General features: G+C 38.6%; 2 protein-coding genes across 8 annotated transcripts in view; one reads left to right on the forward strand and one right to left on the reverse strand.

Moving 5' to 3' along the window:
• CMSS1 (cms1 ribosomal small subunit homolog) overlaps nt 1–19119 on the forward strand; it is a 361500-nt gene that overhangs the window by 36598 nt on the left and 305783 nt on the right. The window lies entirely within an intron of this gene.
• The window catches only part of FILIP1L (filamin A interacting protein 1 like), a 287583-nt gene that overhangs the window by 26771 nt on the left and 241693 nt on the right, over nt 1–19119 (reverse strand). Inside the window, exon 2 of one of the 3 annotated variants that reach the window (XM_016941541.4) lies at nt 9512–9583. The exons of the other annotated variants lie outside the window; for them this stretch is intronic. Coding sequence (XP_016797030.1) covers nt 9512–9552 — 41 coding nt within the window. The 5' untranslated portion in view covers nt 9553–9583. The remainder of the gene's footprint in view (nt 1–9511; nt 9584–19119) is intronic. 3 annotated transcript variants of the gene reach the window in all.

A 19119-nucleotide genomic window follows, 5' to 3' on the forward strand; every position in this document is an offset into this window, starting at 1 on the left:
TCTCGGTTTGCTAGCCAAAGCAGATCAATGATTTTGATTGCTTTTAACCAGGTTTTTATGATCTTCAAAGTAGCATAGACCTTGAGGTGCAGAACTCTGCAGATCTAAAATTCATTCCCTAAGAGCTGTGTAGTCAAATTATGACTCCTTTTTCCATTAATAGTTCCAGTTTATGTGCCTTTATACGGGGATAATCTATGCCAGGGTTTCTCCATCTTCAGCACTGTTGATATTTGGAGCCAGATAATTTGTTCATTGTGGAGATCATCTTGTGCACTACAAGATGTTTAGCAGCATCCCTTTGTTGTGAATTAAAAATGTTTCCAGACATTGCCAAATGTCTCCTAGGGGGCAGTCACCTCCAATTGAGAACTACTGATCTATGCATGTGTATGTTTGTGGCATGTGTGTGTGTCAGTCTGTCAGTAGAAGTTAGACTCCATCGTTTTGCTTTACTCAGCTTTAATTAAACAGGTGCAACTGAGAGCTCCCACCTGAATTACATGTACACCTGGTGATTTTATCTTCCCTGCTAGTGGCCTATTCTTTACCAATGCTTCTCACAGTGTAAAGTGCATTTGAATCACATAGGAATCTTGTTAAACTGCAGACTCCAATTCAGTAGGTCTGGGGTGGGCCTCACAATTTGCCTTATAACAAACTCGCAGATGATGTCAAGTCTGCTGGCCCTTAGACTGACTGTGGGTAACAAGGCTTTACCATTTACATGTCAGATGTTTCCTGGAAATGGGATACTGTTTGAATATTAACTCTGCCAATTGTTGTTCATTATTGATTTATACCCAGTCTGCAGTACCACAGCCTGTATTCCTGACCTACATGACCACCCATTTTTTTCAAAGAAGATACCAGGTGAGAGAATATGGCTAAATTAACTAAAATCTGTCCACATTTCTCGGGAACAAAATGACTCAAAATGCATACCATAGTTGGTGGGTCAGTAGCTACATTTTCATGCAAAAAGAGCGTTAAATAATTTTAGTTCCAATTTGTGGTTTTTCTCACACAGCACAAAGACTAAAATATATATATAATAGCTGCCATTCTTTACTTAGTGCCAGTGGTGTGTTGCCAAGCAGTGAGCTGAGTCTGTACATCTGTCGGTTCTAATTCTCATGATAAATTTACAGGGTTTAGGATTATCTCCATTTTATAGCTGTGAAAATTGAGGTTCACAAAGGTCAAGAAGGAGCAAAGCCTGTGCGATTTCCCCACATTATATTGCAAAGAACACAAACCATTGCATAGGGCTGGTCCACACACAAGGATTTTTATCAAGAACACTCTGAATGGAGAACTATCAACTTAAAAAATCTTACTTAACATTGCGTTTGTATTCTTTTTAAAAAGTGTGTATCTCTCAGAGCAGGGGTTTTTAAATGTTTGTTCTTATATCTGCCAAAAGAATGTTGAAAAACTAAGTACTCCTTTTCACATTTTTAACTGGCATCTAGATTCTTTCATTCAATGTTTAAATAGTTGTAAAAGGATATATTTTAACATTTGCCATCTAATGTAAAAGTCCTCATTAACAAATCGGACAGCCAAACCAGTCATTCAGGAAAAGTCTGACTTCATTTTTCAACCTAACGAAATCTGTAAATACATATCCCTCTGGTAAAAGATAAGGCATGAGGACTTGCCCTGCATTGTCCTCAGCTGAAGAAACAAGGCACTGCTCCATCCATTGTTTGGTTCTGAACCTGTTGCTGCTGCTGCTCTTGTTGCTCTGCTCTGCTCTGCTCTGTCCTCATAGGACTCTCAGGATTAAGGCTTTCTATAGTTGTACCTTTGTCTGATGCCCCAGAGGGGTTTCCAACCCAGGAAGATGCACTTGATAAGAGTTTGCTAAGAAGTTTGTTTTGAAAGTGTTGTTGGAAAAGGAGAAGTCATAGAACACAAAGAGTATAGGTATGAATAGTGGATGTAGACGTTGATCCCTTAAATCTCTCCATGCCTGTACCCATAGAAAGTCTTTATGTACCCTCAGGGGTACATGTACCCCAGTTTAAAGACTACTGTCTTGGAGTACTCATATTCATGTTCTAGTACTGACACCACAGCATTATAGGAACATTCAGTGAATCCGCTCCAATAAAAATGGGTTGTGGAAGCTGGTTTTATGGACACAAAAGTGAGGTAATTAAATCCAAACTGGCTTAAAGCAGTATCTTATTACAGCTTTCCGTTAGAGTTTCTATTATGGCTCAGAATTGTTATAACTTACTGTGGTTTATCACTATTATTATGTGCAATACCAGTTCCTTATTTTTTCAAAAACATCACATCTGTCATCTTCAGTATTCTTTGGTACTAACCATAATTCTGGTTCTTCATTACAAATGATACACTCAGAGGGTTTTTTCAGTTTTTATTTGCAGACACATATAATATATGTCAGCACAGATGTGTGCCTATATTTTATCTCCTCTGTGAGACACTGAGTATTAGTAATAATGCATCATATAATACACATATGAAACACATGGTATATCTAAATGCTATAATACCAGTCATACCCATAATAACTTATAATTCTTACCACTTTTGATTTTATCTTATTTTTTGTACATTACAGTCAACCCTACTAAAATACAGACTTCTTGAGAACAGGATGAGTATCACTGTCTGATTCATTTGTGTGTCCTACAGTGTCTACCACAAAGCACTTATATGTAGAGGGAACCACATGAATTTTTTTTGAATAAATGAAAGAATGAACAAATACTCCCTTTTGTGAAAAATACTGTAGCACTGTCCTAAGTAGTTTTATTCACTATTTAAGAGGATGCTCTAATATTTACTATGTACATGTTTTTAGGCATTTAAGAAAATGAGGTATGAGTGGGTTTCCTATCAGTGTTCTCCAAGAACATTATTTTCTCTATTTCATAGCTACAGAGCCTCTAGAAAGAATCAACACTGTTGGAACAGGTCCTTCTCTCCTTTCTTCAGATCCCTGCATTAGAACTGTATGTGCTTGCTTGTTTGAGGAGAACAGGGTTAGGTGGTAAACGTCCACATCCTAGCCCATCAGTCTCCTTTGGCTTTATCAACTCTGCTAACAAAGGAGTGACTATTTTATGTTTTCCTCAGAGTCCAGAGATCTACTGGACAAATATGTTTGTTTATTACATAAGCAACATTGTATCAACAGCAGTGACAGTGGAAAGGAAATATCTATAATCTGACCACCCTAAAACATCAATTATGTTTCTGTTTTCACAGATTGTTTTGCAGTTTTTCAGATGCTTGGTCCATAGAAATAAACTTAGGGTGATCACCAAGCAATAAAACGAATTCCACAAGCCATTAATGGTACTGTATTGTTTCTATTAGTTTCAGAAATCAGCCTGTAAATAGAGAATAACTTCAGAGTCAGCTTAGCTTCTCATCTGTCACTTTAAGGAAACCGATTTTTCACTATGTTCACTATGTAAATCTTGAATTTAATGTTTCTGATGTTATGAATATGGCAAGACTTTTATTCATTTAATATACAAACAACAAAGACAATCATTAGTACTAAGGCTATCCTGAGATGAACAGGGGATAGAGGATCCTATTCTCAAAGTGTTTATAGGCTAATTAGGAAAGAAAAAGGAGATAGTTCCAGCACAATTCAAAGGCTCCAGAGCAGTAGTTCGTAACCTTTTAGGTCTCATGACCCCTTTACACTCAAAAAATTTTGAGGACCCTAAAGAGCTTTTGAGTGTATGGGCTGTATCTATCTCTTTACTGTATTAGAAATTCAAACTAAGATTTTAAAAATACTCATTAGTGCCAGGTGCAGTGGCTCACACCTATAATCCCAGCACTTTCGGAGGCTGAGGCAGGTGGATCATGAGGTGAGGAGATCGAGACCATCCTGGCTAACATGGTGAAACCCCGTCTCCACTAAAAATACAAAAAATTAGCTGGGCATGGTGGCACGTGCCTGTGGTCCCAGCTACTCGGGAGGCTGAGGCAGGAGAATTGCTTGAACCCGTGAGGCAGAGGTTGCAATGAGCTGAGATCACACCACTGCACTCCAGCCTGGGCGACACAGCAAGACTCTGTCTCAAAAATAAAATTTAAAAAAAAATCATTTGTTAAAAATAATAAATAATAATAAATCCATCATCTGCTAAATAACATATTTTTATGAAAAAATACTTTTACAAAATTATTTAGTGAGAAGAGTTGCATTGTTTTACATTTCTGCAACTAATGTCTGGCTTAATTGAAGACAGCTGTGTCCTCAGATCTGTTTCACACATTCCATTAGCTGTCAGAGAAATCATCACATGTCATGGAGCCTCTGGAAAACTCCATATACAGTTCTGAGAGAATGAGAGAGAAAAAGGTTGTGTTATTATGAAGATATCTTTTTCACTCTCAAAGGGGGCCACACTTTAAGAACCATTACTCCAGAGGATAGACAGTTGAAACATCAGTGGCAAATTTGTCTTTCTCTGGAAAAGCGTCTGGTTTGGGCTGTCACCTTGTGCTTCTTCTGTCAGCCTTTTGCTTCATCCTGATGAGGTCCCCCAATTCACTGGCTTAGTCACTGCTTTGATGTTTCCATCATTAATAAAGCCAGTCACTTGCTAACCGTCAAACATAGATGGGAGATTCTCTGCCTTCAAATGTTCTCTCCCAGTCCATAGAAAAGTCCTAAATGACAAAACTGTTTTCATAAGACATTGTGTTTTGTTTGAAACTCCAATTTGAAATAAGAGTATGGAAACCACTAAGTTGCCTGGTTTTTATAAATGGGTCCATCCATAGTGCTATGCAGTTCAGCTGACATTTAATTCATTTCAGACCTTGATGAGACAAATACAGTGACAGCTACTATGTGCAAGGCACTGTACTTGCTATTTGTCAGTTCTTTTTTCCCCAAAACCTGCCTGTATTCTTGCACAGATCAATCTGATCATAACTTACAGTATTCTCCCAGTAACAACCAAATAGTATGATGATACCAAAGCTTGTTTGGTCTTAAGATGTTTGAAACAGTGTAACAGTCACCCTAGTCCTAAGTATGTAACTTCATTTTGATGGGCTTAAATTCCTGTATTTGTTCTCATTATTCCAGAGCTAGTTTAATACATTACTTTTTCTTCCTGATTTAATATGTTGATTACTAAGCAGAAAACTGCATACATCACACTCCTTTATTTATTTTTATATCTGCTCTCACAGCTAGACTTTGATAGCCTGGTTATGATTATATCCCATTTTATCTTTTAGCAATTCTTGTCTAATACATAATTTTAACTGTGTTGCGTTGATAGTAGCTGTGTTCATGGTTAAATAACCATGGATTTCTAGCAGTTTGCAGAGTAATTACATGGAATTTATTGGAAAGCTTCTTTATTTGAGATAAATTTTGGTAATCAGGCCTATAATTTATGTTTCCTTGCTTTCCTCCCTGCTTTTTCTATGGGACTTTTCACTGTTTAGTCTAAATTTTAAGAGCACTCATAAAAATAGCTGTGACCGGTCTTTTTTATTCTGTGTATGCTGCTTCCTTGTATTTCACAAGTCAAAGGTTTTCTAAAAATTACAGCTACAGCATACCATAGCCATAATGTAATGTACAATTCATTTGACTTGGTCAGCAAGATCAGTAGAACAGTAACACTTTTTTTGGCATCTGCTAGTTGAATATGAGTGTACATCTGTGTCTGCTTTATGTCCTTGTTACTGAAGATCCTGTCATCATCATTGAGATACTTTAGAGACACCATAAATGGGTCCAGACCCAGCAATTTGGGTTAATACTATTTTCCTTCATTGTGAAATAAGAATTAGGGCAGGAAGTTAAGAAGGAGGCTTTAGCTTGGTGTCAGAGGAATATATGGTAAAAATGGTATACTGTTAGTCTTTACTCTTCATCACCTGAACGATTAATCTTACTAGGCCCCCCAGAGGTCAGGAGAAGTGAAATAAGATGGAAATAGTCAAATGACCCATTAATTATAAGGAGCTTGGTAGCTTTTAGCAGAGAATCAGGATTCTAAAAAGAGGTACTGAAATCCTCAAATTGAGCACAAGGACTGGAATTGAGGCAAATCTCACTCTTTTCAGAGCAGAAAAAGGAGCAAAGTAACTGAGAAAACGGGTCTCTGAAAGGTGAGGTTCCAGAACCAGTAAAAGGCCAGTCTGAGGGTCCACAGGCACAGAACTTGGGTAGTTAGGCAGCTACAAGGAGAATATTTTCATCTTGAGAACAAAGGAGGTGCCCATGATTCTGGACTAGAAAAGACACTGTCCATGCTGCTATGAAAGGGCCAGGTGGAGACTTGAAAAGATGCTCAGGCTAGACCTGGAAGAAGAAACTGGAACTGACAGGGGAGTGACAACAAGTACAGCACATGTAAATTTGTACCAGGATAATTACTGCCTAAATAATGTGTTTTGACTTCTGCAGTACTGTATTGTTAGGGAGCTTTCTAGTAAGAACCTTTGGACAATGGATGTTCATTTAATACCGTGAATATTGTGCCTCTCCTATCACTCTTTTAATTTTTCTTATTAAAAATACCTACTCAAATGAAGTTTTCTTTATGCCCTTTACTCAGATGACATCTATCAAGAAGGAGCTTTTAAAAAGTTAATTACTGTGAATACACTGCTGTGCTAGAGAGTCTACTCATTTTTCTCACTTTTCTTTTTGTTTTCCTCCCCCACCCCCTGCTCCCACCACCACTCTGAATTGGGGTTCTTGATTATTTAGAAAAGATCCCTTAAATCAAAGTTTCCTCTTTTCCATACTTTCCATTTTGATTGTTAATACACCCCCGCCCTCCCAAAAAAAATTACCTGTCTTCCAATAGATTAAGACTTTAGGTCTTTGTCAGACTAACAGTTTCAGGCAGATGTCCCCTTAATCCTCCAAAGCCTACCTGGGCCTTCCACAGCCATGATGCCTTCCCCTGGCTGCCCTGTCCCTCTAGGGAGAAGTATCCAAAAAGCCACTCAGCATGTGATGCCTTGTATTATCACAGATGTGTGTGTATTCCTGAAAGTGCTTCCTGGTTCATGGCATACAGAGCTGCCTTTACACCTAGCATTGTGATGGTGCTCCTCCTGGGCTTGTCCTCGGGTTCCTAATGCTTTCATTGTTTATCATTGTCTCCATTCCTTCCTCCCACTCTCTGCAGTTGATTTTGTACTCTCTGTGATCTGCGTTCTTCTGTATCTTGTCTGTTTGCCCAAGGTAGCCTTCTTTAAGACAGGGATAATGTCTTCCCTACTGCCTGTTCCCTATTACCCCCAGCAAGAGATTGCAGTAAACAGTGCAGGTGGCAGAGGGCAGGTGGAATGACTGACAGCATGTACACTCTCCAGTATCGAGGCACCAATAGGAACGAGACAGTGGAAAACTATGAGAGGCAGGGCAGGGCAGTGCGGAGCGAGAAATTCAGACTCTGGAGTTCAGTTTTTGCAGCTGAATCCTGGCTTTCCAACTTCTGTCTAGTGTGACTTGAGCAAGCAATTTAACCTCCCTACAAGTCTCATTTTCTTCATCTGTAGAATGGGGATAATATTAGAGCCTCCCTCACAATAGGGTTGTTCTGAAGATTAATAAAAAGCAATCCATACAAAAAGTCCTTATCATACTGCCTGGCACAATACATGTCCGTTCTCATTAGAAGTAGGATGGTGAGTACTAAAAGAGTAGGTTTTAGATGTTCTCACCACAAAAAAATGATAAGTATGTAAGGTAACAAATATGCTAATTAGCTTGATTTAGCCATTCCACAATATCTAGGTATATAAAAACATCATGTTATAGGCCCGAAATATAGTTTTAATTTTCATTTAAAAAATCAAATCAAATAAAAATAAGTGCTACTTGCTTGCCATATTGGAAAAAAAAGTAGGACAGTGAGACAACACAGTGAAACAACGTCAGTCACAATGAGCTGGCCTAAAGTAGGGGTCAGCTGGGAGAAGAATAGCACAAATCACATTGGAATGAAAGATATGACTACATAATGTTTACTGCGATCTATTTTAAGGCTTTTCATGGATCTTTTCAGCTATGCACATGGTTAGTCATAATGATTGTCATTTTAGGTCAGAGTTTCTCAGCCTTAGCATTATTGACATTTTGGTTAATTCTTTGTTGTAGGGGCTGTCCTGTACACTGTAGGATGTTTAGCAGCATCCCTGATCTCTACCTACTAAATGCCAGGAGTAACACAGTACCTCCAGCTCAGTTGTGACAACTACAGAATGTCTCCAGACAACTACTGAATGTCTTCAGACATTGCAGAGAAATTGAGTCTGGTTGAGAAGTCACTGTTTTAGGGCATAATTTTTGGGTAGACTGTTAGATTCTTTGTGTTCGTTGTCTCTGGCCTGTATAACTCTTCTTAATTATCTGCTACTCAAATGTATTTGGGATCAGCCACTGTCTTCCATTTCTCTTTTGCTCACAGATCTACTCCACAGCTCTTCTCCCTTCCTGGAAGAAAATGATGCTGTGAATGTCCAATATCCAATGAAATGCCAGCATATCAAAATGGATGCTAATAGTTGACCTTCCCAAAGCCTCACTGATGCTCTGCTTATCTTACTCCTGCTCTTCATTTTTTGGATGTGAATGTGTACTTTGTCTGCTGGGTTTAGATACTCATAGACTTGGTCTACTTAGGCAGCGGTCCCCAACCTTTTTGGCACCAGGGACCAGTTTTGTCAAAGACAGTTTTTCCATGGACATGGGAGAGGGTGGTGGTGGTGGATGGTTTTGGGATGAAACTGTCCCACTCGGATCATCAGGCATTAGATTCTCATAAGGAGCATGCAACCTAGATCCCTCACCTGCGCAGTTCACAATAGGGTTCACACTCCTATGAGAACCTAATGCTGCTGCTGACCTAACAGGAGGCAGAGTTCAGGCAGTAATGCTACCTCATCCCGCTGCTCACCTCCTGCTATGTGACCCGGTAATAGGCCTCAAACTGGTACTGGTCTTCGGCCCTGGGGTTGGGGACTCCTGTACTTGGGGACTCAAAGTCTGGGTGGGTTGACTGGGTTAGTACACTGTATATACTATTCCTGGGCTTGGTTTCCATAGTCAAAAATGTCAAGAAGACTATTAAGGATATTTTATAATTTTTTTGAGCTCTTCAGAAGAAAATACAAAGCAGCAGATTGAAAGATACCCTAGTTGTCTGAGAAATAGGTCATTTGGGGTTTTCATATTGTTGGATAATTAATTTTTCAATCTATTTTGTGTACTTTTAACTCTTTAAATTTCAATTATGGATTTTTAGATTAAATTAGTATTCCTAAATATTTGACACATATTTCAAAATGTGTGTATTGAAAGGTATACTAGGAACAGTCTTCCTCTTACCACATCGTTCATCTCCCCAACTGTAACCACTGATATTAGTTTCTCTTATGTACTTGTAGAGTTTCTTTATGAGTACATAAGCAAACATAAATAAAGATTCTTATGCTCTCCCCTTTTTACACAAAAGTAGCTTACAAACACTGTTCCTCAGCATCTTGTTTTTTGCAGCCAAACATTTCTTGGAGATCTTTCCATTGGATCAGTGTTCTTAAGCAGGAGCAGGAAAAGGGAATAAAAATAAACATGGTTGCTAAATACATCTTTACAACTTCATGCTAAAGAAATTAAACTTTGTAGGATCTATTTTTAATGGAATTAATATGTAGGAGGTATGGAAGACATATACTTTTGCTGTTTTGAAATTATTAAGATAGATTGTAACAGTAAGATTATTTGACTTATAACAACAGCTTGAGTGTTGTATATCTATCTTTATAATGTCTGTGTAGAGCACATGCATTTATTTTCTTAGTTGAAAAACTGAGGCCCAGGCAGATTAAATACTATGCAAGGCCATCATTATGGTGGCCCTGGAACTGGTACTAGAGTGTGAGACTTGGCTTATAAAGAGAAGGAAACAAGCATATTGAAGGTCTACTCTGTGCCACTAGATCTCACTTAATACTTATAGCAACTGTATGAGCTAAATATTATTATTCTCATTTTGCAGATGGAGGAGAAACCAAAAAACTAAAATTTAGAGAGGTTAAATAATTTTCCAAACAGTACAGGTAACAGACCAGAATAAAAATTCACTGGCTGCGAAGTCTGTGTTCTTTCTACCTAACAACCAGGCTACATGCCGGAAACCCCAGACAAAAAATGTTGACCTCAGAAGAGTTTCCTCTTATCCCATACCATGTTTCTGGTGTTCATTTGTTCATTCCCATGCTTTCTGCTCCACCCACTTGGCTCCCTGACCCCTTCTACTGTTCTCCTCTTTGCTCACTCTGCTCCTCTGCCCACTCACCAGCTTCTTTGCTATTCCTCAAACAGAACACAGCATGGTGTGCTTTTGTGCTCGCTGTCTCCCCAGGAACCACTGGATTCCCCCTCACCTCATTAGTACCATCTGGCATACTATAGTTTATGTATTTATTGATTACTGTCTCTCCTACTAGAATGTAAACTTCATGCAGGTAATGGTGTGTGTATGTGCGCACACACGCATCTAATTCAATGATTAGTCAATCATTAGTCTATTTTATTTAATACTATATTTCTGGTAGGGAACAGTACCTGGTACTTAATTGGTATTCAATAAATATTTGAACAAATACCTCTTCTATTTTTGAAATAGGTACCATATTTGAAAGCATGGGTATAACTAAGCAATAGACATATAGTAGGCCCTCCTCTCTATAGTCTAGGAATAACAGCTAGTTGAACAATTTTTATATGCCGTGTACCGTGTTAAGTCCTGCAAACAGTCATAGGAGGCAGGTATTACTGTCTTCTTATTTTACAAATAAGAACTGAGGCTCAAAAAAGTTAATTTGCCACAGGTCCTGGTGAGTAATTGGCAGAGCCAGAATGCCAGTGTAGTTTTTACTCCAAATCCTGTTTCTCACCCCATTACATACATCCACACTTCCTATCTCATATATTATATCTCATGAGCCATCCTCTCCAGTGAATTTGTGTGCTGTAATATTCTGCCGGACAAAGATCCCAAATCACCACCACTAGCAATTCAGTGTTGTGTCACAGTATTTCCTATAGGTTCATGGCTACTTTGAGCCTTGATCTTGAGACATTAGCAAATATTCTCTTAGTCATTATAATAATATAGCAAGTTTCACTATTTGGCATAAATTCATAATTATTTTTGGATGGTTTAAAAAATTGTGACTTTGCCAGTAATAACATCTCATGTTCCCCAGAGGTGGTGGGTTTGTCATAAATACCATTTCCATAGAACATTTCAAGGAACCTAAAGTTCTTGGAAAATATTTTTAACAGGCAGCCATTTCTCTGACAGACTTCAAGGGCATAATACTATATATATGTATATATCCTTAGAAATATGTGTGTATGTATTTTATCTTATTAAGAATATTTATATGTTTTTTATTGCTCACAATCCATTTATATTTCAGTGATCCTTTTGTATTTTAGCAGATTAAAGAATCCAGGAATGGTTCTTTAGAAAATCATTCCAATGTAGCTGTTAAATTTTGTTTTTAACCTCCATTAGTCCCTTTTTTCTCTTCCCAGGTCACAGGTTATTTTCACTTAGATATTGCACATGGGCATTTTGGAGGATTTAATATGATTCCTTCTCTTAACCGTTACTCTTCGTTGGGCTGCTTTTCTTTCCTTTATTCTCTCCTTTATTCTCTCCTTTGTAAAAAGCATGTATCCTTTTCCAGAACTTATTCTGAGCAAAAGGTTAAAACTTTTTTTAAGCCTGTTTTTTTTTTTTAAAGGCTTTCCTTTTTTATGTGGCTTTCTTACCTTAATTGTTGTTCAGTTCACCACATTTAATAAAAAGCCAAAGCAGGGGCCAGTCACGTACCAGAATGGATAAGTTCACTGGTTTTCACCTCCTTGTAGTCTGGCTGCCTACACAGAGGCAGTGGCTAAAGTGGTATGCTTGGGAAACCAAACGTTTCCTAACTTGTTAGTGGGAAATTCAAACTTCAGAAATTTAGAAACCACAACAACAGATGCCTATGTTTTACTGTGACTACTGAAGTCACAGTTTGCCATAGAAACAGGATAGATAGCAGCCTGAAGAGTATAAAATGTGAAACATTTTGATCCTTAGAGGACTTTTTTTGGGTCCTCCATTTTAGCTGTCATAAATCAGTAAACAAGGAGCAAGGAAAATAGGGAAATTTAATACATTTAAGAGTACTTAGAGGTTCAGGCAGTTAGAGGATGAGGGTTAATGTGTGGCTTGGCTTCCTGCTGAGTAAACAATTAAATCATGAGCCACAGTGAGCATCCTACTTCTACCTTTACCCACTCTTCCTAGTTCCTGAGGATGATTGGTTTATATCTCTTCCATGATTTTTGGAAAGTGAGAGTTTGCGCCATATGCCATCTCTAATTACAGACAGGTGGAAAAGTTTTATTCTGTAATCTGCTGGAACATGAATGACCATTTTTCTTGTGGTCTGTGTTTTGCTTGTCCTCTTGCATGCTTTGTACAAATTAAAATTATTTTGGTTATCTGAGCCTTGTTTAATTTTCCCTTGACTGTAAGTCCAGAGCATTTGGGTTATGTTTTCCTTTTCAGCAACTTCTGAATACTGAGAAGACAGAAAATGCATAAACAGTCTGATCATACTTCCTTTCCTGTAAGTTGGGTTCTTTTAAGATGAACATGTTCTAGAGGATATTAAGCTTGCATAGCGAGGAGTAATTCCATCAAAATATGACAGTGGTCAACAGCATATCTGCTAGAGGTGAGAGCAATGACTCTACCCCACTTCTCTTGGCCCTGGGTCTGCTGCTTATACTGTCCCTGAGCAGGAGTTTCACCCATTTAGTTTATCTATGTGAGAAATGTTCTGTTTGTGGCAGTTAAAGAAATGGCTATAGTATACCTCATGTATGTGCTATTTGAATACCATCCATTTTTGCCCTGACCATATCTTACCTTGTGATTTGAATTTTAAGAGAAGGCAAACTATCTCAGGTTTTAGTAGCTGAAAAAAAGGTTTTTGAAAAAAGCTCTGGCTTCACTATTCATCGCTTTTTAAAGTTTACTAATTCACAGCTAAAAACAAAGAAAGCAGAACCCCAGGTATTAAACAATTGAAAAGCCACATATCTGATGGACAGGAAATGTTGGACCAAAATCTGCTAGTGACTTAACTATCTAACCTTACCTCATCTGCTTGTCACCTTAGCTGCAACATGGGAAGAGCAGTGCAATTTTGTCTCTAAGGTCTACAAAGCCTTTGGCAATCTCAAATCTCAGTTCCACAAAATAAATACTCCCAACAACCTTTAGAGTCCTTTCCTCCCTTCTTTCCTATATAACACTGTATACAAATTCACATGTCAAGAGATTTTATGGCTCATCAAGTCTCAATGGTTCAAAAGAATGGAAAACCGTAATTGGAATTCCATGGGATTCAGATTTATTTGAGTCTGTTGTAGTTCACAAGTTGTAAGTATGCTGTAAAAGCAAATAAGTACTTAAAATGTTATACTAAATTCAAAGTACAATTAAACTGAAAAATTAACACCTAGGCAAAAAGTATTTAGACTGTTAATTTCAAAAGAGACTCTTTATTGTTTGTGGCTAGGATCTGATATAAGCCATTTAGCCCAGGTTGTAAAGATTTGTCTTACAGATTTGTTTTTTGTGGGTGCATGGTAAAACAGGGAGATTCCAAACTAGCTTTTAAGCCTTTTGCAGTCAACAGCTCTCTTCGGTCCTTTACCTGCTCAGGAAGTTGTTTCTTACTTCAGATGAGTAAGACATTTTTAGGAAAGTTCTTGTGGGTTTCTCACAGGAGGGACTGCCTTGTAGCAGGGAAATCAAGGTAAAGGGTAACCTCTCCTTACAGAGTGGCTAAGGTTAGGCACGCTAGAGACAGATCTTCAACAAGCTTAATCCTTTACTCCACTTCACAGCTGGGTGTCTGAGAACAGGAATTCTTCATGACTGCATCCTACAAAGGACCTCCTCTTTGGCCTGAGATAGCCCCCTATATGTCAGCCCAACAGCACCAGATGATGAAGGAGCATCATCCCTATGGATAGACTAGCATAACCAGAAGAGTAACAGTATCTGCTATAGGTTTGGCACTGTGCCAACTGCTTCACGTTTAAGCTTCAGGTTAAGAAGTGATGTTACCTTAAGCTGCCTTCCTTTCTGCATAAGTCCAGGTTGTTCTGAAGGCCAAATAATGGGTTTTTAAACTTACAGTTTGGGTGTTCTGATCTTGGCACAAGCCTTATTTGTCTTTTAACCTCAGGTTCTCCTTTCATAGTAGACTTCTGAAGAATAAGTCTGCCATCTTTTTTGGAATGCTGCATTCAGTCATCTCCATTTACATTTCAGTTCCCATCTTTTCCATGAATGTTTCTTAACTTGTCTAACCCTGGCTGATTTTCCTTTTCTAAGTCCCCACAGCCCTTACAGCTTTATTACCTAAATATTCTACATTATTTTGTACTGCTTTCTAATTTGTTTTAGTATATTACTTTTGCCGTTAAGCCAACTGTAAGCTCCTTAAAGGAATGATACCTCTGTATCCCTCATATGGGTTGAACTCTGTACATACTTGACCAAATGATTGAGAGGTAAAAAGAACCACTTCCTAGGGGAGTATAACCATCCCTTAGGCTGAGTGGTACCTAAAGTTCTCAGAATTACTTGTTATTAGAATGGAAGAAGGACAAGTAGAGTTTTGTTCCTCTTGTTCTTGTCACTTCTGGAAGGAGAACCATTTAGTGAAGAGTTCACTTGGAGACAAATTTAATTAAAGTCCAGATGGGGGAAATTGGCCAGAGAATCTTAACTTTGCCTGTGATTCTTTGCATCTGTGTTCAGCCTAATGAATTTTATTGAACTGTAAAAAGAATTTTATGGGGCAGAATTTGGGGGGAGATTAGTGGAGCCCCAAATCACTTGACAAAGTTACTCTCACTTTTATTTGAAAGCCTCAAGAATAATATGCGACTTCAAACATAATGTATTTATTTTAATAATATGCGTGTTTGAAAAGTAGATAATCTTCCTTTTAGCAGCAGTGGATTCATTTTCACAAAATTCCACAGAGTAATTCACTTCTTCTGCCATTCCCAATTAACAGACTAACAAGTTAAGACTAAGGGACTTCCACAGTATCTCACTGAATGGGTGTTTGTCTTCAGCAAGAAACCAGCAACTTTCTCATGTTCTCTCTAGGCTCCTAGACCAGGCAACTCCTTCCTTTTCTTCAAATTTAACAGGCAGACACTTAAGTCTTGCGAGCCCAAATGTGATGTTTTACATTCCACTTATGATCTCTGCTCAGAGATTTGTTTTTGTTTTGATTCACATAAAAAAGCATTTTAAAAAGAAAGAGAAAAACATATTTCACCTTTAAACTTTTGTTCCAGGACTGGTGGGCCATGAGACACAATAAGTCTGGCAGATTTGCTTCTGTCAGGGCAGCCCATCTTAGAGGACTGACCTCAGCCTTGAGGCTGCTTTAGATACAGTGATTTGGAGCTCTCACAGGCCCAAGTGCTACAGCTATGTTCATCTTTTCTCCATTTACATGTGGACTCTTTCCCTCAAATTACCCTCATTTTCTTTAGCTAATTTGTCTCTATAGTGATATAATCAGTAGCTTTTATTTTTATATTGTCTCTTCTCTACTTGATCAGAGTTCCCATGAGGGTTATTGCTCATTATTCAATCTTTGAGTACTGAGAAATACTTGGGGTGGATGACATTGTTCCCTTTTTGTAATTTGTAGAAACCAAGGGAACAGGAGGCTCACCCAGTAAATGGATGGCAGAGCTAAGAAGAGTAGAACTCTGATTTATCCACCCATTATTCTTACTCTTTTAGTCTCACCGTTGAGACACTAACATTTACCCCTGTCAATTCAGTGTCACTATTCAGCAAGGTTGGCCATTGACTATATTCTGTTGAAGTTTTTATAAGCATTCTCCCACATTGTTTATCTTTACTTAGTTTTTATGTGTAGCTGATCTCTCCTACCTTCATTGCATTACCAGTCCATTAAAATAGAGCAGGGATGGGACCATAATTGAAGTTGTTGTCCAAGAGCTGCTAGTGATCTTAGTCCTTGTCATTAATGTGGTACCAGTCCATGCTAGTAGCTATAGCTGGGTTAGTGACATGGTATGGTGTGTGGTGAACTTAGTTGCTGGGCCTGTTTTCATGCCTTGTGCTTAGCTGAGTAAATGTTTGCTACTGCTGAGGAGAATTATAAGCCCTAGGCTAGCTTCACAGGTTGACACTGGAGTAACTTTGAAATTAAAGAAAAATCACTCTTCTGTAAAATCTGGGAGATACACTGGTTTACCCACAGAAACTTTGGAATGAAGTACATGCTTGGGAAAAGGCAGTCTGCTGCATGGCAAAGATAAGCCATTTGTGCCCCGTAAGTGCATCTTCCAGGCCTTCACCTGAGGCACAGAGATTAGGGAAATTCAAAGGAGTCCACCCTTCATTAACCACTGCACTGTGTTCTTCCATATTTTGCTTGAAGGCCATTCCATGCCCCCGGGTGACTCACCTGGTACTCCTTCACCAGGTATACAAAGTCTCATTTTATTGGGGAGGGAATTAAACTGAGGTAGATGAAGATGGGCAGAAAAGCATCTGACTTAGTCTGCCTATATAACATACACTGCCGTACAAAGCAGATTTCACTGCCTTGACTTAAGCTGAGCCTAACTTGGTTTCTAGTTAAGTTCACTGCCTTGACTTAACCTGAGCCTAACTGGTTTCTGTAAGTCACTTCCATATGGTTGCTTTAAGTAGTGGCTGAGATTTGTTTTCAGCTCCTAAACAAAATCTAGAAGAAGGGGCCCTCCACAGCCCACTGTTTGCAGAAACACTTTTTTTTGTATCAAATAAGCAGCTTCTAGGTTGTAATTTGTTCATATATTTATCCAACACCTTTTTTGTCCCAGCAACACACCTACTAATTGTACCTCGGTACTTTCCTAGGCACTGGAGGTAAAACTGGTTGTAAAACTGACCCTGAAGGAGTTTATAGTCCAAGAGACAGATAATAAGCAAATAAATCATTAATGAGTAATTTAATGTCACATCACAGTGCACAGTTTGAAGGAAAATAAAGCAGGGTAAGTACCACCAGGAGCTTGTAGCCTTCATAGGTGACTTCCTCTGCAGTTTTGGGGGAGGTTGTTTTGAAGGCATTGAGTCACTTTGAATTTTGAAAGGGATCCTGCTAGCTGCGGACGTCTGAGGAGTGCAAAATGCTTAGCTGGAAGATACTAATAGAAGGTCATTTGTCAAGTTAGTGGTTCAGACCCAAATGTCTTTGACCACAGAGTACACAGTCTTTCCAGAGCACCTCTCACCTTCCAAGTAGAGAGTGGGATTTGCCAGCCGGAGGACCTTTAAATACACTTATTTTTTATTTTCTATTTCCTCCCTTTATCACCTCCCTTCTGTTGTTGTAGCCTGATTAAATTGTATTGATTTTCACAATGCTTCCTTATCCTTTGCTTTTTTATTGCTTATACTTAAGAACTTTGAACCTTTCTACTTTCTTTTTTTAATGGATTTTATATCTAAATTAACACCTACAGTACTGAGGCTTTTTCTGGGGCTTCTGTTCTCCTCTCTTCCTAGCACTGATTAAGGAAAAACTACTGGTGAGCTGTAGCCCAAGAATGCAGGGGGCCCTGGCCCTACCTCTGCATAGCTGTGTCTCTGGGGCAAGTCACACTGTGGACATCAGTTTCTTCCGTAAAGTCAGGCATTTGGATCAGATGACCTCCATTGCCCCTTCCAGCTGTAAAATTCTGTGGATATTCTGTGCCAGGACTGTGTGTGTGTGTGTGTGTGTGTGTGTGTGACTGTGGGGCCTGGGGTATCCCATTTTCCATATAGTCAAGTACCTTATCAAGGTACTTCTCAAATTCATAGTTGAATGTTTGCTGTTCTGATGTAATGTATGCTTTCTTTTGCTGATAATAACTCCTTTAGGCTAGAATAAGTAGTTATCATAAACAGACACAAGGAGTTGAGGTATGTCTGCATCCTGTCTGTCCCAATCATACACTTACCTATCTACTCCTCTACTTACCTCCCTACTGCTCCCCTGCCTGCCCCCACAAACACATCATTCCCCAAGCTTGTTTAAAAAAAATTCTATACTTAACAATTTATCATATTTTGGAGCCAGTAGAGCATAGAAATGTGAGGACGGTCAGACTGGAAAAAGAACACTGCTAATGTGTTCTCGTTCTTGGGCTCAGAATTAAAACTGCTGCTGTCCTATCTTAATCTGCTAAAGCATCTCAGAGAACAAGCATAAAGAGGGAGTGTTTCTCATATCTGAAAAAGAAACCAGGGACTTTCCTTGGTAAGCCTTCCCATTTTTGTTTGCCCAGCTTTCCCAGGCAGAGACGATGTTAGTGCAGATGAAGGTCAAGGAGAATCTCAACTCTTTTTTTTTTTTTAAAAAAAGGAGGGATGTGCAAAGGCTGATAAGTGCTGGTGATAATCTGCTAGGAATTAGTGTACCTAACAAAAAAACATGAATGTCCTACCTCATTTTAAGTAGAAAATGACCAGCCATAGGAGGTTCTAAAAGTCATTGCAGCACACTTTAAGCATAAGTGACTGGGTTGGTGGCTAGAAAATGTGGTGATGACAGCAGCAACCACAGAAATATTGCTTTGAAGGTTTGTGATGCTGGCTGCATATGCAGTGTCTCTTCATCTTTAAATCCTTATTTAAATATAATTTACAAAAACTAAACAATCAGTTTAAATTGAAGCTGAATTCATGGTCAAATACAAATTAAATGGACCTTAAAATCATTTAAAATTAATATGTCCAACAGATAAGGTAGGGTGTATTAGATTTTTCAAAGATGACAGGCTCTGTGAACAACAGATGGGGCCATTTCAGTTCCTGAAGCAGGTTGAGACCAATATTGCTTTACATCCACAATATCCAGTCTTTTATAAACAGTTCTCTTCTTGCCCCTCTTCCTTTTTCCTATAAATAGGAGGGGCTGTATGTTTTTTTTCTATTCACCTTGTAAAATGTTCACTTTGCC

Source organism: Pan troglodytes, chromosome 2 (genome assembly GCF_028858775.2).
Source record: "Pan troglodytes isolate AG18354 chromosome 2, NHGRI_mPanTro3-v2.0_pri, whole genome shotgun sequence".
Taxonomy (NCBI): domain Eukaryota; kingdom Metazoa; phylum Chordata; class Mammalia; order Primates; family Hominidae; genus Pan; species Pan troglodytes.